This window comes from Acomys minous, assembly GCF_964271855.1.
Source record: "Acomys minous genome assembly, chromosome: 2".
NCBI lineage: Eukaryota > Metazoa > Chordata > Mammalia > Rodentia > Muridae > Acomys > Acomys minous.
In genome coordinates, this window is record NC_140484.1 from 140,571,912 (window position 1) to 140,590,243 (window position 18,332).

General features: G+C 47.9%; 1 protein-coding gene across 3 annotated transcripts in view; it reads right to left on the reverse strand.

Annotated features, from left to right (window-relative positions):
• The window catches only part of RNF141 (ring finger protein 141), a 34,823-nt gene extending 18,765 nt beyond the window's left edge, over nucleotides 1–16,058 (reverse strand). For 2 of the 3 annotated variants that reach the window (XM_084768428.1, XM_084768430.1), the window contains exons 1-3: nucleotides 15,939–16,058; nucleotides 9,155–9,347; nucleotides 4,897–5,005 (exon numbers count right to left, since the gene is read on the reverse strand). In XM_084768428.1, the coding sequence (XP_084624554.1) occupies nucleotides 4,897–5,005; nucleotides 9,155–9,297 (252 nt within the window). In that variant the 5' untranslated portion in view covers nucleotides 9,298–9,347; nucleotides 15,939–16,058. Of the gene's footprint in view, nucleotides 1–4,896; nucleotides 5,006–9,154; nucleotides 9,348–15,645; nucleotides 15,758–15,938 lie in introns of those variants that run through there. The other variant, XM_084768429.1, reaches the window with a different exon arrangement.
• Between the last annotated feature and the right edge of the window lie 2,274 nt (nucleotides 16,059–18,332).

Below are 18,332 nucleotides of genomic sequence, written 5' to 3' on the forward strand. Positions count from 1 at the left end.
CATCACATACAGGAGCGAGGGGGGTAGGGGCCATGGGCACCGCATACAGGAGCGAGGGGGGTAGGGGCCATGGGCATCGCATACAGGAGCGAGGGGGGTAAGGGGCATGGGCACCGCATACAGGAGCGAGGGGGGTAGGGGGCATGGGCATCGCATACAGGAGCGAGGGGGGTAGGGGGCATGGGCACCGCATACAGGAGCGAGGGGGGTAGGGGCCATGGGCATCGCATACAGGAGCGAGGGGGGTAGGGGGCATGGGCACCGCATACAGGAGCGAGGGGGGTAGGGGCCATGGGCACCGCATACAGGAGCGAGGGGGGTAGGGGGCATGGGCATTGCATACAGGAGCGAGGGGGGTAGGGGGCATGGGCACCGCATACAGGAGCGAGGGGGGTAGGGGGCATGGGCACTGCATACAGGAGGGGGGTAGGGGCCATGGGCATCGCATACAGGAGCGAGGGGGGTAAGGGGCATGGGCACCGCATACAGGAGCGAGGGGGGTAGGGGGCATGGGCACTGCATACAGGAGGGGGGTAGGGGCCATGGGCATCGCATACAGGAGCGAGGGGGGTAGGGGCATGGGCACCGCATACAGGAGCGAGGGGGGTAGGGGGCATGGGCATTGCATACAGGAGCGAGGGGGGTAGGGGGCATGGGCACTGCATACAGGAGGGGGGTAGGGGCCATGGGCATCGCATACAGGAGCGAGGGGGGTAGGGGGCATGGGCATCGCATACAGGAGCGAGGGGGGTAGGGGGCATGGGCACCGCATACAGGAGCGAGGGGGGTAGGGGCCATGGGCATTGCATACAGGAGCGAGGGGGGTAGGGGGCATGGGCACCGCATACAGGAGCGAGGGGGGTAGGGGACATGGGCACCGCATACAGGAGCGAGGGGGGTAGGGGGCATGGGCACCGCATACAGGAGCGAGGGGGTAGGGGGCATGGGCATTGCATACAGGAGCGAGGGGGTTAGGGGGCATGGGCACCGCATACAGGAGCGAGGGGGGTAGGGGGCATGGGCACCGCATACAGGAGCGAGGGGGGTAGGGGGCATGGGCACTGCATACAGGAGGGGGGTAGGGGCCATGGGCATCGCATACAGGAGCAAGGGGGGTAGGGGGCATGGGCACCGCATACAGGAGCGAGGGGGGTAGGGGGCATGGGCACCGCATACAGGAGCGAGGGGGGTAGGGGGCATGGGCACCGCATACAGGAGCGAGGGGGGTAGGGGGCATCGCATACAGGAGCGAGGGGGTAGGGGGCATGGGCACCGCATACAGGAGCGAGGGGGGTAGGGGGCATCGCATACAGGAGCGAGGGGGTAGGGGGCATGGGCACCGCATACAGGAGCGAGGGGGGTAGGGGGCATCGCATACAGGAGCGAGGGGGTAGGGGGCATGGGCACCGCATACAGGAGCGAGGGGGGTAGGGGGCATGGGCACCGCATACAGGAGCGAGGGGGGTAGGGGGCATGGGCACTGCATACAGGAGGGGGGTAGGGGCCATGGGCATCGCATACAGGAGCGAGGGGGGTAGGGGGCATGGGCACCGCATACAGGAGCGAGGGGGGTAGGGGGCATGGGCATTGCATACAGGAGCGAGGGGGGTAGGGGGCATGGGCACCGCATACAGGAGCGAGGGGGGTAGGGGACATGGGCACCGCATACAGGAGCGAGGGGGGTAGGGAGCATGGGCACCGCATACAGGAGCGAGGGGGTAGGGGGCATGGGCACCGCATACAGGAGCGAGGGGGGTAGGGGGCATGGGCATCGCATACAGGAGCGAGGGGGGTAGGGGGCATGGGCACCGCATACAGGAGCGAGGGGGGTAGGGGACATGGGCACCGCATACAGGAGCGAGGGGGGTAGGGAGCATGGGCACCGCATACAGGAGCGAGGGGGTAGGGGGCATGGGCACCGCATACAGGAGCGAGGGGGGTAGGGGGCATGGGCACCGCATACAGGAGCGAGGGGGGTAGGGGGCATGGGCACCGCATACAGGAGCGAGGGGGGTAGGGGGCATGGGCACCGCATACAGGAGCGAGGGGGTAGGGGGCATGGGCACCGCATACAGGAGCGAGGGGGTAGGGGGCATGGGCACCGCATACAGGAGCGAGGGGGGTAGGGGGCATGGGCACCGCATACAGGAGCGAGGGGGGTAGGGGGCATGGGCACCGCATACAGGAGCGAGGGGGGTAGGGGACATGGGCACCGCATACAGGAGCGAGGGGGGTAGGGAGCATGGGCACCGCATACAGGAGCGAGGGGGTAGGGGGCATGGGCACCGCATACAGGAGCGAGGGGGGTAGGGGGCATGGGCATCGCATACAGGAGCGAGGGGGGTAGGGGGCATCGCATACAGGAGCGAGGGGGTAGGGGGCATGGGCACCGCATACAGGAGCGAGGGGGGTAGGGGGCATCGCATACAGGAGCGAGGGGGTAGGGGGCATGGGCACCGCATACAGGAGCGAGGGGGGTATGGGGCATCGCATACAGGAGCGAGGGGGTAGGGGGCATGGGCACCGCATACAGGAGCGAGGGGGGTAGGGGGCATCGCATACAGGAGCGAGGGGGTAGGGGGCATGGGCACCGCATACAGGAGCGAGGGGGGTAGGGGGCATCGCATACAGGAGCGAGGGGGTAGGGGGCATGGGCACCGCATACAGGAGCGAGGGGGGTAGGGGGCATGGGCACCGCATACAGGAGCGAGGGGGGTAGGGGGCATCGCATACAGGAGCGAGGGGGTAGGGGGCATGGGCACCGCATACAGGAGCGAGGGGGGTAGGGGGCATCGCATACAGGAGCGAGGGGGTAGGGGGCATGGGCACCGCATACAGGAGCGAGGGGGGTAGGGGGCATCGCATACAGGAGCGAGGGGGGTAGGGGCATGGGCACCGCATACAGGAGCGAGGGGGGTAGGGGCATGGGCACAGCATACAGGAGCGAGGGGGGTAGGGGGCATGGGCACCGCATACAGGAGCGAGGGGGGTAGGGGGCATCGCATACAGGAGCGAGGGGGTAGGGGGCATGGGCACCGCATACAGGAGCGAGGGGGGTAGGGGGCATCGCATACAGGAGCGAGGGGGGTAGGGGCATGGGCACCGCATACAGGAGCGAGGGGGGTAGGGGCATGGGCACAGCATACAGGAGCGAGGGGGGTAGGGGGCATGGGCACCGCATACAGGAGCGAGGGGGGTAGGGGCATGGGCATCACATACAGGAGCGAGGGGGTAGGGGGCATGGGCACCGCATACATGAGCGAGGGGGGTAGGGGGCATGGGCACCGCATACAGGAGCGAGGGGGGTAGGGGCATGGGCATCACATACAGGAGCGAGGGGGTGGTAGGCAATGAGGACGTGGAGTGTTAAGCAGGACAGAGAGCTGCAGAGAGCTGTGCTTCTGAAAAGCCATTTCACAGCAGCATAGACGGGAATATGGAGGGTGGAGATTAGCAGAGCCTATGGCAGAAGGGACAGGGCCTGAACTGTAAACAGTTTCCTTAAGGACATGCATTTGCCTGAATTCTTAGTTCCTGGTGTAATTGCTCACATTTCTGCTTGAACAAACTGGAAGTAAAACACAGCAGAGATAAAACTGACAATCCACTAGGGAAACGAGACAGATTATCAAGGCAGTCTGGGGTCTGTAGCTCACTTACATTTACCTGCAGTATACTGTACCATTTATTCTAATGTTACACACATATACACATCATTAAAAGTTGTGTTTCCCTTTTAAATGAATGAAATCCAGTGACCTCATCTTCTGAGGTAAATAACTCTGAAGACTGCCCTTTACCCTGCAGGAGCAGACTCCACCCATGTCCACAAACAGAGCATTCCCTTCTATCGAATGTATTTCAGACTGTCAAGTGACTCACCATGGAGAGTGTCACTGGTTGGGAGTGAACCCCAGGGCATTCATAACTGTGTAAGTTATGGCTCATATGGCTTATCTTACCTTTTAGAAGAGAGGTTGGGACTGAAAGAGAGCTAATAAAACTCATTTCCCCTTAAAGGCCTGTGGCTAAGAACGGCTATCCTAATTAGCGTACTGGGACAGGAAGCTTTCTAATACTCGGCAGCAGCTGCCAAGATATTTTTAGCAGTTATTTAAAATACAAAAACTCAACTACAAGACAGTACCTCCCTGACAAAAGGTCCACTCCACCCCTCACAGTCACACAGCCTCTCTGACGGAGTGTTTTTATGTGGATGCAATCCAATGGTCTCAAAAGAAGGAGTTTCCTGAAATAGCCAGTTTTTAAGGCATCGCAGAGCTAACTCTGGTGTGCTCTGAGGGCTCCACAGCTAGCTACAGCCTCAAAAGACAGAGGGAAGGTCGGAATAAGTTTACTGCCACTTCCTCCAACCACAATACTCTCTGTGACTTGGCAATTAAACAACAGTGAGATTCAAACACCTTGGTGGCAACAACAGTATCAAATGATGCTTTAGGGGCTGAGGAGGCGACTCAGTAAAGTGTCAACCACACAGGCATGAATGAAGACCTGAGCTCAGCTACTCAGTACTGCAGACAATCTGGGGACAATGGTGTGGGTATGTAAGCGCTCCATGCTGGAGGAGCAGAGCGGAGGGGATCCTGGGCATGGGGTGGGGTTCTGGCCTGCCAGTCTAGCCAAACAGCAAGTGAGCTTCAGGGCCAGCAAAAGGCCGTGTCTTAAAACAGAAGGTGAAGATCAACAGAGACGTAGACTCCTGACGTCGACCTCGGGCCTTAGCCATGATGTACGCATGCACATATAGACTAACACATAACTAACACACACACACACCTCTAAGCTCTATAAGACTAACAAATCAATAACATATATTTACAAAATCTGTTACATTATTAAATGTGACTCTAAACCAAAACAGTATACCAATCCTACCTTGGTACAGACCACCCGTACAACCACTTTCCAAAAGGCAGAGGAATCGGACCCAGGATGAACCTCAAAGAGAAGATGTTTTTCCTGGCCAGCAGCTACCTTAGCAGTTCTGAAAAAAAAGCAAGCACAATTGCTATTTTTAGGAAAAGTAACAGAGCTTTGAAATCAGACTCAAGAAACACTTTGCAACAGGGAAGGGAATAAAAACAGACAGCATAAGTGATTGTAAAAAGTAGGTTCCTATAGCACAGAAACAGAGAATGTTTTGAAAACACACTTAGTTTTTGAAGTCAAAAGCTCTGTGGAATACTCATCTCAAAATATACATACACACACACACACACACACACACACACACACACACACACACACACACACACACACACACACACACCCCCAATGGTCTTTGAGTGTCTAAAAGATATTAGAAAAAAATGAGTCCAAAGCTTGGCATGGTGACACTAGTCTGTGGTCTCAGCACTTGGGAGAGGGAAGCAGGGAGGATCGGGAGGTCACGGAGAGCTTGAGGCCAGCCTGGGCTGCATGAGTTCCTGCATAAAAGAAAACAAGTAGTAATAACAATTAACACCAACAAACGCTGCCCAAGAAACCTGGTACTTTAAGTAAAAGTTTGCTGGCTTAATTTACACAAGTGCTGACCAAATACACATGGTTCTGTTCTTGGTTGAGTCCTGTTTACATAACCACGTTAATGTACCTCTTGGTATATTTATACTAATTTTAGGCTCAGCCAAGTAAAACATAGTTTGTGATATTAAGTATAGCTTTACTGCTCTTTCCTCATGAAGTGGTTACAAGAGCAACCGGCCTTAGTCAGTAAAGCCCGCCAAGGGGTTAACTCAGCCATGCCAGCTTCCAGTTGTTCCCTGGATGCCAAGCCGTACCTCTGCAGGTTTGTCTTCATGGTTGGTAGACAGCAGAGAGCATGGCACTTATGAAATGATCAACCGTAGCCATGGAAATGAGTTTCAAGCTACACTGCTGGTATTGCTTAGTGCATTGCTACCAGCGAGAGCTTGGGTCTGATTCTCAACACCATTAAAACAACAACAAAACAGAAAAAGAAGCTCACCAAAAATAAAATAAAACCCCTCAAACCTACTTAAATATCCTGTGCCAAATAAGTAAAAGGAATATATTTTTACTGTTACCTAATAATTAGCATGCGGGTGATATCATAGGACACAGTTTATTTTTCCCCCTAAAAGTCAATAAGCAAAACTTCGTCAAATAGTCTCCGTTTACATATATAAATCCGAGGGATGGCAAGTGTTACTGAGTTCCCTTCCTGAGAGTTGGAGCCCTGCACTGGAGGGTGGCGCAGTGCTTAGAGCACGGTTCTGGCCATCAGGCCTGACCACCTAAGTTCAATCTCTGGGACACGCATGGTGGAAGAGAACAGATTCCTTCAAGTTGTCTTGTGACTCAACAGGTGCACTGCCCCACAAACAAACAAACAAACAAACAAACGAATGAATGAAACTTTTTTTAAAAAGTTGAACCAAAAATAAGGTATCATATTCTGATACTACTAAATTCTCAATCCTATTTTGTTCCTTACAAATACGAGCTCAGAAACAAGCCATTTTCCTATTTTTAATAAGTAAAATCCAGTGTTCCTAAAAGGAAGCAGGTCCTGATAAAGTCATAAGACTGCCCTTTAGCTTTCATAACTGAGTGGTAATAACAGACACTATGTTCATCGGGAGAGTATGATCTTCTTACCTAACATGTTTCATAGTGTCAGTACGTACCTTACGTCATAAATGCCTCTGGAACAGGTACAGACATATCACTGCAAGCTACTTATACAGTGCTCTGTACTGCATGTGTGCCTGTACGGCAGAAGAGGGCACCAGGTCTCGTTATAGATGGCTGTGAGCCACCATGTGCTTGCTGGGAATTGAACTCAGGACCTCTGGAAGAGCAGCCAGTGCTCTTAAGCCCTGAGCCATCTCTCCAGCCTCTCCCTGCAAGCTATTAATAGTGACCATACTACTACAAAGTTGTCGGGAGTGGCGCTGGCTTTGAGGTGACTGAATGAGAATGTAGGATAATGGAAGGAACTTCCAACTCAGACACAGGAGGACGGCATCAGGATTTGACTAACCAGTCCAAACGCTCAAACCCTGTGCACAGTGCTTTGTGCACAGGATGTGCTCAGTGATCACTGGTTACACTGAAGGGACTAGAGAGAACCTTTAAGGTATCACGTAAGGGGGCTGAAAAGAGGTGGTTAAAAGCACTGACTGCTCCTCCAGACAACAGGGTTCAGTTCCCAGCACCCACAGGACAGCCCACGACGGCCTGTAACTCTAGTCCCAGGGGATCCGGTGCCCTCTTCTGGCTTCTGCAGACAGCAAGCATGCATGTGGTGCGCAAGCATACCTGCAGACAAAAACCCATACACATAAAATAAAGCATGCATGTGGTGCACAAGCATACCTGCAGACAAAAACCCATACACATAAAATAAAGCATGCATGTGGTGCGCAAGCATACCTGCAGACAAAAACCCATACACATAAAATAAAGCATGCATGTGGTGCGCAAGCATACCTGCAGACAAAAGCTCATACACATAAAATAAAGCATGCATGTGGTGCGCAAGCATACCTGCAGACAAAAACTCATACACATAAAATAAAGCATGCATGTGGTGCGCAAGCATACCTGCAGACAAAAACTCATACACATAAAATAAAGCATGCATGTGGTGCGCAAGCATACCTGCAGACAAAAACCCATACACATAAAATAAAGCATGCATGTGGTGCGCAAGCATACCTGCAGACAAAAACCCATACACATAAAATAAAGCATGCATGTGGTGCGCAAGCATACCTGCAGACAAAAACCCATACACATAAAATAAAGCATGCATGTGGTGCACAAGCATACCTGCAGACAAAAACTCATACACATAAAATAAAGCATGCATGTGGTGCACAAGCATACCTGCAGACAAAAACCCATACACATAAAATAAAGCATGCATGTGGTGCGCAAGCATACCTGCAGACAAAAACTCATACACATAAAATAAAGCATGCATGTGGTGCGCAAGCATACCTGCAGACAAAAACTCATACACATAAAATAAAGCATGCATGTGGTGCGCAAGCATACCTGCAGACAAAAACCCATACACATAAAATAAAGCATGCATGTGGTGCGCAAGCATACCTGCAGACAAAAGCTCATACACATAAAATAAAGCATGCATGTGGTGCGCAAGCATACCTGCAGACAAAAACTCATACACATAAAATAAAGCATGCATGTGGTGCACAAGCATACCTGCAGACAAAAACTCATACACATAAAATAAAATAAAAACATTTTTAAAAGATGTCATTTAAGCTGGGCATGGTGCACACGCCTTTAATCCCAGCACTCGGGAGGCAGAGGCAGGCAGATCACTGAGTTCGAGGCCAGCCTGGTCTACAAAGTGAGTCCAGTACAGCCAAGGCTCCACAGAGAAACCCTATCTCGAAAAACCAAAACAAGTTTTAATTAAACTCCAAGAGACAGAAGACTGATACAGACTAAAGAGGTAGAAGTGGGTGGTACCAGAGGAAGATTTAAGAAAAAAAGTGTCACCCATCCATCTGCCACAGGGGAACAAACCAGCAGTATTGAGAAAGCACAAGGGTCTGAGGCCATTCAAGGGGAAAGAGCCTCTGTATTTTAAAAGCTTCTATAGAGAACAGCACAAAAACTGAGGTGAAGTCTATACAGACAGACTGCATTCAAGTGGAGACATTTACAGTCTATCTTAGAGACTCACTCAGCAGAGTTAGGCAGACTTAAAAGTGACCCATCACTGCACACGTTCTTCAGTGGACAAACAAGCGGCCACCACACTGGCACACAGAGGTGCTTTTGACTGCCCAAGGCTTTCCTTTAGTGACTAACTGGCAAATTCTCTTCTGTTTATGCCCACTTTAAGTGCTCTCACACAAGAGTCAATGACTGCCTCTTAGCACACGACTGCTGAGCTGCAGCACAACAGAGAATTGCTTCGCTGTACCTGCTGTCTGTGTTCTGAACTTCATTTCAAGGTCCTCCCATGCCCCCCACATTTTAAAATAGCGACCTAGAGCAGACAGTCTGTGTAGTACTAATTTATGCTGAAGAACCCATTCTTACCATCAGTGCGTGTGGTTACCTCCTACACAGTCATGACAAATGGAGGCCCAGAACAGCAAATAGAATAAAGATGAGCAAGCCTTACACATCATTGAGTTCAGCCACTCTCCCAAGAAACTCTTCATAAGTCAAGGAGCCACTTTCTCGAACCAAGGTGACGTGTTTTGCTACTTTTTCTGGTAACTTGTTAATAACCAACTGCGTCTGATCCGAAAGTTGCTGTCCCATGGTGAAACGATGTCTTCAGAACTCAGAAAGAGTTTTGCTTCACATAGTTTCTGTTAAATATAATGCAAAAGTTATTTTACATAAATATAAAAAAATACTAATTTATTCACTGTCCTAGTTAGGGTCACTATTGCTGTGGTGAAACACCATGACCAAGAAAACTTGGGGAAGAAAGGCTTTACGTGGCTCACACTTCCATACCATGGTTCATCACTGAAGGAGGTCAGGACAGGAACTCAAACAGGACAGGAAGCTGGAGGCAGGAGCTGGTGCAGAGGCCATGGAGGAGGCTGCTTAGTGGCTTGATCATGGCTTGCTCACCCTGCTTTTCTGACCAGCAGCCTAGGGGTGACCCCACCCACAGTGGGCTGAGCCCTCCTCCACTGACCACTGTAAGAAGATGACCTACAGACCTGCCTACAGCCCCATCTTACGGAAGTAACTTCTCAACTGAGGCTCCCTCTTCTCAGGTGACTTCAGCTTGTCCCAAGTTGACATAAAACTATGCAGCACACTCACCCCTCAAAAAGCAAAGAATACTACAAGCACCTGAAGAGGGTTCTGTCAGCTCAAATGAATCTGAAACATAACTTATTTAACCATAGTTTTAAAAGTAAAAATGTGTTTTTTCAGAATCATACAGCTAAATGATTCACTTCCAATATTGGAAGAATGATGGGTCCCTAACTACCAAAACAAAAGCCATTAAACACACACACAAACACACACACACACACACACACACACACACACACACACACACACACACAAACATGGGACAAATAAATCTTTAAAGTATATAACCATAAATATGTATTATTTTCAGTATTAAAATTTAATATATTCTCTGAGGGTTTTTAAAAGTTACTTTAAATGCCTGGCAGTGGTGGCGCACGCCTTTAATCCCAGCACTGGGGAGGCAGAGGCAGGTGGATCCCTGTGAGTTCGAGGCCAGCCTGGTCTACAATGCAAGTCTAGGACAGCCAAGGCTACACAGAGAACCCCTGTCTGGAAATAAAAAAAAAAAAAAAACAAACAAAACCAAAAAAAACCCAAAAAACAAAAAACAAAAACCCCCCCCAAAAAAACAAAAGTTACTTTAAATAAGTAAAAGTACAATTATACTTTTTAAAAAATTCCATTACCATTTTGGATCTGAACTAATAAATATCATATTTGAGGAAAAATAAAAAAGGAAAACCCAGACTTCTAAAACATAATCTTTGAAGGTAAAAGATTACATTTTAAATATGTCCAAGTATAACAGATTCATATCAACTATATTCAGAGAGGAACCACAGTGATTCCTTGGTGGCACACACTACTGACATCTCGAAACACAATAGTAGTGAGCTTCATTTTATTCTAAGCAAGAACAGTTTCCAAACAAAATTCCTAAATTCCCAAAACCTGAGGAAAAAAATGTTAAACAAAACAATTTATAATGTGAAAAGGAGGGTGTGGCATTAGAGTAAATTCCTATCAAGAAGAGTGGTGAGCAGGTGGATCAATGTGAGTTCGAGGCCAGCCTGGTCTATAAAGCGAGTTCAGGACAGCCAAGACTACACACAGAGAGAGACTGTCTCAAAAAACCAAAAAGAAAAGAAGAAGAAGAAAGAAGAAGAAGAAGAAGAAGAGGAGGAGGAGGAGGAGGAGGAGGAGGAGGGAAATCCCTGCCAAAGATTTTTTTCTGGTAACTGGAAGACAAGATTAGGAACGCTTGCCCAATCTGGCTGACCAAGACTAGAACGAATTAACTGGATCTCCTGGATAAGACCCAGTGACATGCTAAGTCTATGGACACAGCAGGTAACTCTTGACGCAGTGACATGCTAAGTCTATAGACAGAGCAGGTAACTCTTGACGCAGTGACATGCTAAGTCTATGGACACAGCAGGTAACTCTTGACGCAGTGACATGCTAAGTCTATGGACACAGCAGGTAACTCTTGACGCAGTGACATGCTAAGTCTATAGACAGAGCAGGTAACTCTTGACGCAGTGACATGCTAAGTCTATGGACAGAGCAGGTAACTCTTGACGCAGTGACATGCTAAGTCTATGGACAGAGCAGGTAACTCTTGACGCAGTGACATGCTAAGTCTATGGACAGAGCAGGTAACTCTTGACGCAGTGACATGCTAAGTCTATAGACAGAGCAGGTAACTCTTGACGCAGTGACATGCTAAGTCTATAGACAGAGCAGGTAACTCTTGACGCAGTGACATGCTAAGTCTATAGACAGAGCAGGTAACTCTTGACGCAGTGACATGCTAAGTCTATGGACACAGCAGGTAACTCTCCATGTGTTCCAAAAGGCTGAGATGTGCTTTAAAGCAGCACAAAAATAGAGACGTCTTGAGGTTTTAGACTTAAATAACAGTACAACAGGTATAGCAACGATGCCAAAATAATCCTAACCTCCTGCTAGAAGCAGACGTCTACAGCAAGGAGCCTTCCTCTCTGTTATACAACGGGGCTGACCACACAGGAGGTTTTTACTAAGCTCAGGGCAGCCACACCTTTACAAGGGCACCAATAAATTAGAACGTGTTCAAGTCACAGGTCTAGAAACAGAAACCAGTCGGCTGGCTGTGCCTGAGGACAGACAGGTAATGACTCAGGCAGCACAATAGCCTGTTGTAATATTTGAGGAGCTATCACATGGAAGAGGAAGTGAGTTTTTTTTTACATGCTTAGCAGATTTGCTAATAAGTACAGAGGGGAGGGCCTAACTTACTGGAAGAATGACCTAAAACACAGCAATGGAAAGGGCTGCTGAAATACGCGTGAGCCTTTCGATGACGTAACATGAAAAAGATTGCAAGTTCATCTAATGAGTGCAATAGAGAATTTCCCAGGTGCAAACTGGAGGCCCTAACCTTTAACTCAGTGATTCTCAACCTGTGGGTTGCTATCCCTGAAGACCATTAGGAAACACAGATATTCCCATTACAATTCATAACAGTAGCAAAATTACAGTTATGAAGTAGCAACAAATGGTTGGGGGTCACCACAACATAAGGAACTGTAGTTAAGGGTCAGAGCACTGGGGAAGTTGAGAGCCACTGCTCTAACCTAACATCTCGCTCTCCAAATGAGGCTTAATGTCCTCCAGCTTTGCGGTACCAGCTTAATAAATAGACGCTAGTCAGCCAGCCCGAGACCTCCAACCCCATCCACATTACTTAACAGAGAAAACTCAGCTTCTGAAATGGTCTCAAGACTTAAGGGAGCTCATGAGAGCGGAAGCAGAATTTGTAGGGAGGCAATGGTCGCCCCCCACCCCTGCCTTGGGGTCTCCAGCTGTTCCCAAGATTAACTAAAAGAAACAGGAGAAAACTAGACACAGTGTAGGGAAGTCCTTACAAGAAAAATAAGACCCTAATTAGGACCCAAAGCATAGTCCAGTAAAAGATGACAAGACCGTGGGGTTGGGGCCAGGGCAGCTAACTGTGGGGCAGAAGCTAGAAATGAGTTCCTTAGGAAAGTTTGTCCTGACTTCTCTCGGCCCTAAGACCCCCTCTGACTGTAAGATGCATTTCCTCTTCCCCTGGTAAAAGGCAGGCACGTTTACACAATTGCATCATTTTCCTCTTTAAGGAAGGAAAAAAAAAAAAAGGCTCCAGCACATTTCTTTTACCTGCTATTTCAAAACGTCTTTGTACCTTAAAAGACTTCTTACACAAAATGTCATATTTTGATACCCTGCGCTGCTCATCAAAACCTATCTGAAAAGAGGCCTTCGTTATTTCTTGAATTAGAAAATGTTGCATTGTCTCACTGGTACCCTAACTTCGAATGACAAGGTTTATAGTATGAGGCAGCATATTATTTTTCTGTAACTGCACTTAATATCCAGGAAACTGAATCACTGACTCCATGCCTACCTGAGGGCATGGAAGGAGGCAGGACCCTGCATTTAACCAATATTAACCAACTTCATCACCAGTGTAATATGACAATTATCTATGTGTAATATAGAGCCACTGACATGAGTACCCACAAGAGCAGTCTGCTGACGCCACCCTGCAGTCACCAGCCACAACCTTTTCAGTAACCCTCCTTGATCTATCACCATCACAGCACGTACCATTCAATTAAATCCCTCACTTCCCCCATGAGGTCTCCAGGACACACAGGCTTTGCTTCTGGAGAGTTAAAATATATATATATATAATATATATATATAATATATATATATAATATTTCCCTAGTGAATACAGTAAAAATATTTTATCATTCATCTAGGATTCTTTGATTAGCTCAGTCACCCACATTAACATAAAGTAGAAGTTAATATATTTACGGTAGCTGGGCACGGTAACCCCAGCACTCAGGGAGACAGAGGCAGGCAGATTGCTGTCAGTTAAGACCTGCCTGGTCTACAAATCGAGTCCAGGACAGGCAAGGCTACATAGAGAAACCCTCCCTCTCCCCCCCCACCGCCCTCTCTCTATATATATACACATACACACACACACACACACACACACACACACACACACACACACACACATACACGTATGGACATATTGGAAAACCTTCACAACAAAGTATCTCTCTGGAAATCATGTTACAGTCGTACTGCTTACAGACATAATTTGCAAACCACGAGCAATAAATTTCAGTAAAAGACAAGTCTGTGGTCAAGCTTCCTCAAAGAGCTTGTGGCTGAGGGCCCTTCAGTGCACTTCCCAACAGCGGCTGCAGGACTTTCTAAACAAGAGCTGTTAGTCTGAAATCACAGGAACATCAAGGATTCCCAAAATGCCACATTCTCCAGTGGGCGGCACATACAGTCCATCACTTCTTTTTCTAACAAATGAGTTGTTGTTGTGCAAATGTTCCTTATAAGAATGTAACAACTGCATCACCAATAATTCTCACACACTGGAGCCCCCTGAAAATTTAAATGGTAAGCCATTCAGAAAAGACGTGGAGGGAAACTGAGACGATCAAACCTACATGAAGATACTGCCGTGGCTGTTATGCCTGTGATCTTAGTGCTGGGAAGGCAGAGATGGGAGAAACCCTGGAACTTGTTGGCCAGAAGGTGTAGTCTAACCAGCCCAGGTTGACTTCTGCTGTGCACGTGGCATCCCCACACACAGGATGACTAGCTGACAAGGATTTCTACACACCTTTGAAGGTCGTTAAATTTTGTTACATCTCCAATCTTAGTAAAAAAAAAAAAAAATACTAAGTCCTATAACTGGGTCCGGAAGGAAACAATTTATTATTCATTGTTTACACAAACTCTAAATTTACAGGAAGTATCAGCTATTGAAATTAATACAGATCTAATAGCCCAAAGATTAGGCTGCCCAGAATCAGTATAAAATCTATAATTCCTGTTCTGGGGTCAAAGGTCTTAAGGAGGAAAAGATAAAACTAAAGAAATCTCTCTTTTGAAACAAACAAACAAACTGAAAACCTACAAACAAATAGAGTCCTGGGTACTTGCTGAAGTTCTAACAGCACCGGTGTGTTTACCACTTAGAAAAAAAATATACTAGATTTGTATAAACTCTCCTTGAGCCTTCTCTGCCTTTTTTAGAAAGAGAAATAAATTTCCTTTACTTAAGAGAATGTAGACGTATCCAAAGAACCAAACGAGATCAAATACAACACATGTATTTTCCCTTATATATACTGTTCCTGTATGTCAAATGACCAAGACAACATATTTTTGAAAACCACAATCATGCCAAAGAGGATAATATACAGAAACTGAAACCAGCCAGCATGAAAGGTTTTTTTTGTTTTTTTGTTTGTTTGTTTGTTTGTTTGTTTGTTTTTTTAAAGTCCACGCTATTTCTGAGAGTTCTGAATTCAGGAGGCATCACTTCTCAAAGACAGCTGCCAGGACTATGGACAGTAGCCAGCTCGCGCGTCAGAGGGATAAACTTCATTTTATGGCAAGAATGGGCACGAGGGCGTGGAAAAGGTAAACTTCGTTGGAGACATAGGATGAACAGCCACTGGGAGTGTCACTGCAGTCACATATATGCCAGTAGAAGGACATGGGGAACAGGGCTGGGTCAGGCTATGAAGGCACACTGCCGTTTATTCAATAGGTAGGCGGAGACAAATTCCAACAATAGTAAACCCACAATTTGTAATGAAACTGCACACCGAAGGCAACTTACCCTACAATTATGATTAGCAAGGAAACATTTTTAAAGGTCGGTTCTCAAGGTAGCAATTAGTGTGACAAGCCAAGGCCCACATGCACTGCCAGGGAGGGTTTAGAAGGAGGGTTGGCATATGTTACAAGGCCTAGAAGCCTTGCCCCGTGGCCACTCTCCCGCCGCGGCCGCCGCCCCTCGGCCCCTCCTTGGCGCACCTGCTCTGCTAACCAACAGCAAAACTGCTCTTGGCGCCAGCGCCAAGATTCAAACCAGCCTGAGCAGGTCGGAAACCTCTTCCCAGCACAAGCCGAAAGCGGACCCTGAGCATTCGCCCGCCCATGCGAGCCGGTGCCCCACGCCCGCAGCCGAGGCCCTCCCTGACCAGGGCGGCCTAGCTTCCCCGCAGCCCGGATCCACAGCCTGGTGCTGCCTGGGCCTCCGCTCCCTGTCCCAGGACCACGGAGCGGCTGGAAAGGGACAAGGCGAGGGGCGGCGCTGCAAGGCTCACCCGGTCTAAGGCATCGCTCTCCCCGCGCCGGCGACGCCGCCTCTGCTGCTACTTAGCTAAACCCGCTAGGCGGCAGCGGCGCGGCGGCGTCCCAGTCGCACCTCAGTGACGCAAGGCCACGCCCTCGGCGTTGCCTGGAGACGGAGCTCCACCCCAGCTGCTGGCTTTGGAGGTTTCTGTGGCTCCAGGCTGCTGGCACATACACATGCAGGCAAAAGACTCATGTGCATAAAAATCAGCAAAATAAAGTAACTTTAAAAAAACAAAAATGACGAGGCAAGCCACAGACCTGGAAAAAGCAAAATGTACTTAACGAAGGACTTCTAATTAGAATACATAAACAATTCTTACACCTCAAAAACAAAAAACAAACAAACAAACAAACAAAAAAACAGCCCAAATATTTTACATGGTCAAAGCCTGGATGAGCTCTCTAGATTTATAGATAGCAAATAAGCACACGAAATGATGTTTGACATCTTTACTCATTAAGGGCACATAAATTAGAAGGAAAATGAAGTATCAATGCAACAACACCACAAGTGTAAAATTGAAAGGACTCTATTAAGTGTTGACAAGGATACTGAACAACTGGGAAGATGTTGGCTTATCTAATGGGGACGTAAAATTATACATTGTGGAAAGAAATTGTGGCTATCTCTTTAAAATCTAAGCACTCAATCCAGCCACCCTGCTTCTAGCACAAGTGCACACAAAGACGGGTACACCAATGTCAGGTGCACAAGTGCACACAAAGACGGGTACACCAATGTCAGGTGCCTCTTGTGGTATGAATGAGAATGCTCCCCATAGGCCCATAGGGAGTATCACTATTAAGAGGTGTGGCCTTGCTGGAGAAGCTATGGCTAGGGGTGGCCTTTGAGGTTTCAGATGCTCAAGCCACGCCCAGTGTCACTCTCTTTTCCTGCTGCCTGCTGACCCAGATGGAGAACTCTCAGCTACCTCACCAGCACCATGTCTGTCTGTGTGCCATCATGCTTCCTACCATGACTATTATGGACTAAATCTCTGAACTGTACATCGCCCAGAATTAACTGTTTTCCTTTGTAAGGGTTTCTGTGGTCATGATGTTTCTTCACAGCAACAGAACCCCTAGGACACATGGCAACAGGTAATGGAAACAACTGAAATAAAGCCACACAATCGGATTATTACCCAGCAATAATAAAGAATACATGGTTGACACTGATGTGGATGGACTTGAAATACTTAGGCTGAAAGAAGACAGACCTTCAGAAAAGTTCTACAGAATGTTCCCTCTCCCCAAAGGAATTTTTAGTGACAAGATCAGATGTCTCTGGAGAATGGTGTCAGGCGGGAAATGCTACAGCGAGAGAATGGGACTAGAGGTGGCTAACTCAGTGGTAGACCACCTGCCTGGCATGCGTTAAGCCTTGGTTCAGACTCAAGCACTGGTGCTTGAAACCTTCAAAGGGGTAGGAAGAAGCAGTTTAGGGTGCTAGCTATGTTCGCTGTCTTAGTTGGTGATTTCACAGACTTGAATGTAATGTGAAGATGTCTCAAATTATACACCTTACTCCTGCGTAGGTTGTGGTATGCCAATTACACTTCAGTAAAGCTAAGGGAAAAGGTGTAGCTCGTTTATCTTTAAGACTCATAGCTCTGCCTAATCTGAGCCCAGAAGTAAAAATAAATAAATAAATTACTTTTTAAAATAAATTATCTACAATTTTATTAAGTGGGCCAGTATTCTTTTTTTTTTTTTTTTTTTACAGTGAGTACAACAAAGATTGGAATAAAGGAGAGATTACAAGACCAAGAAAATATAAGGTGATAATTTAATTAATAAAAGTAATGACAAGTCTAGACAGTTTTTGCTTAGTATAACAGCATTCTTATTATTTTTGCATAAGGGTGATAAATTAACTAGAATGTAAAACAAATTAAGATTGCTCTCATATTAATAAATGTTCGCTGTTCTATTGCTGTGAAGAAACACGGTGAGCTTTTGCAACTATTATTAAAGGAAGTGCTTACCCGAGGACTGGCTCACAGTTTTAGAGGCTTAGTCTGTTACCATCATGGCAGGGAACATGACAGAGTCCATGGTGCTGGAGAAAGAGCTGAGAGCTGCATCCTGACCCACAGGCCGAGAGGAAAACGCTGGGCCTGGAGTGGGCTTTTAAAACCTCAACGCTTGAATCCTAAAACCATTGACACATTTTCTCACACAAGGCCACGCTTTCTAATGCTTCTAATCCTTTCCAGTAGTGTCATTCTCCAGTGACTAAACATTCAAATATATGAGGCTATGGGGCCATCCTTATCCAAATCACCAGAAAATATGTGATTAACCAGCCTCAGTCATAACATTATCTTGCAGCAAGACAAAGAAACATTTTTCTTACATAT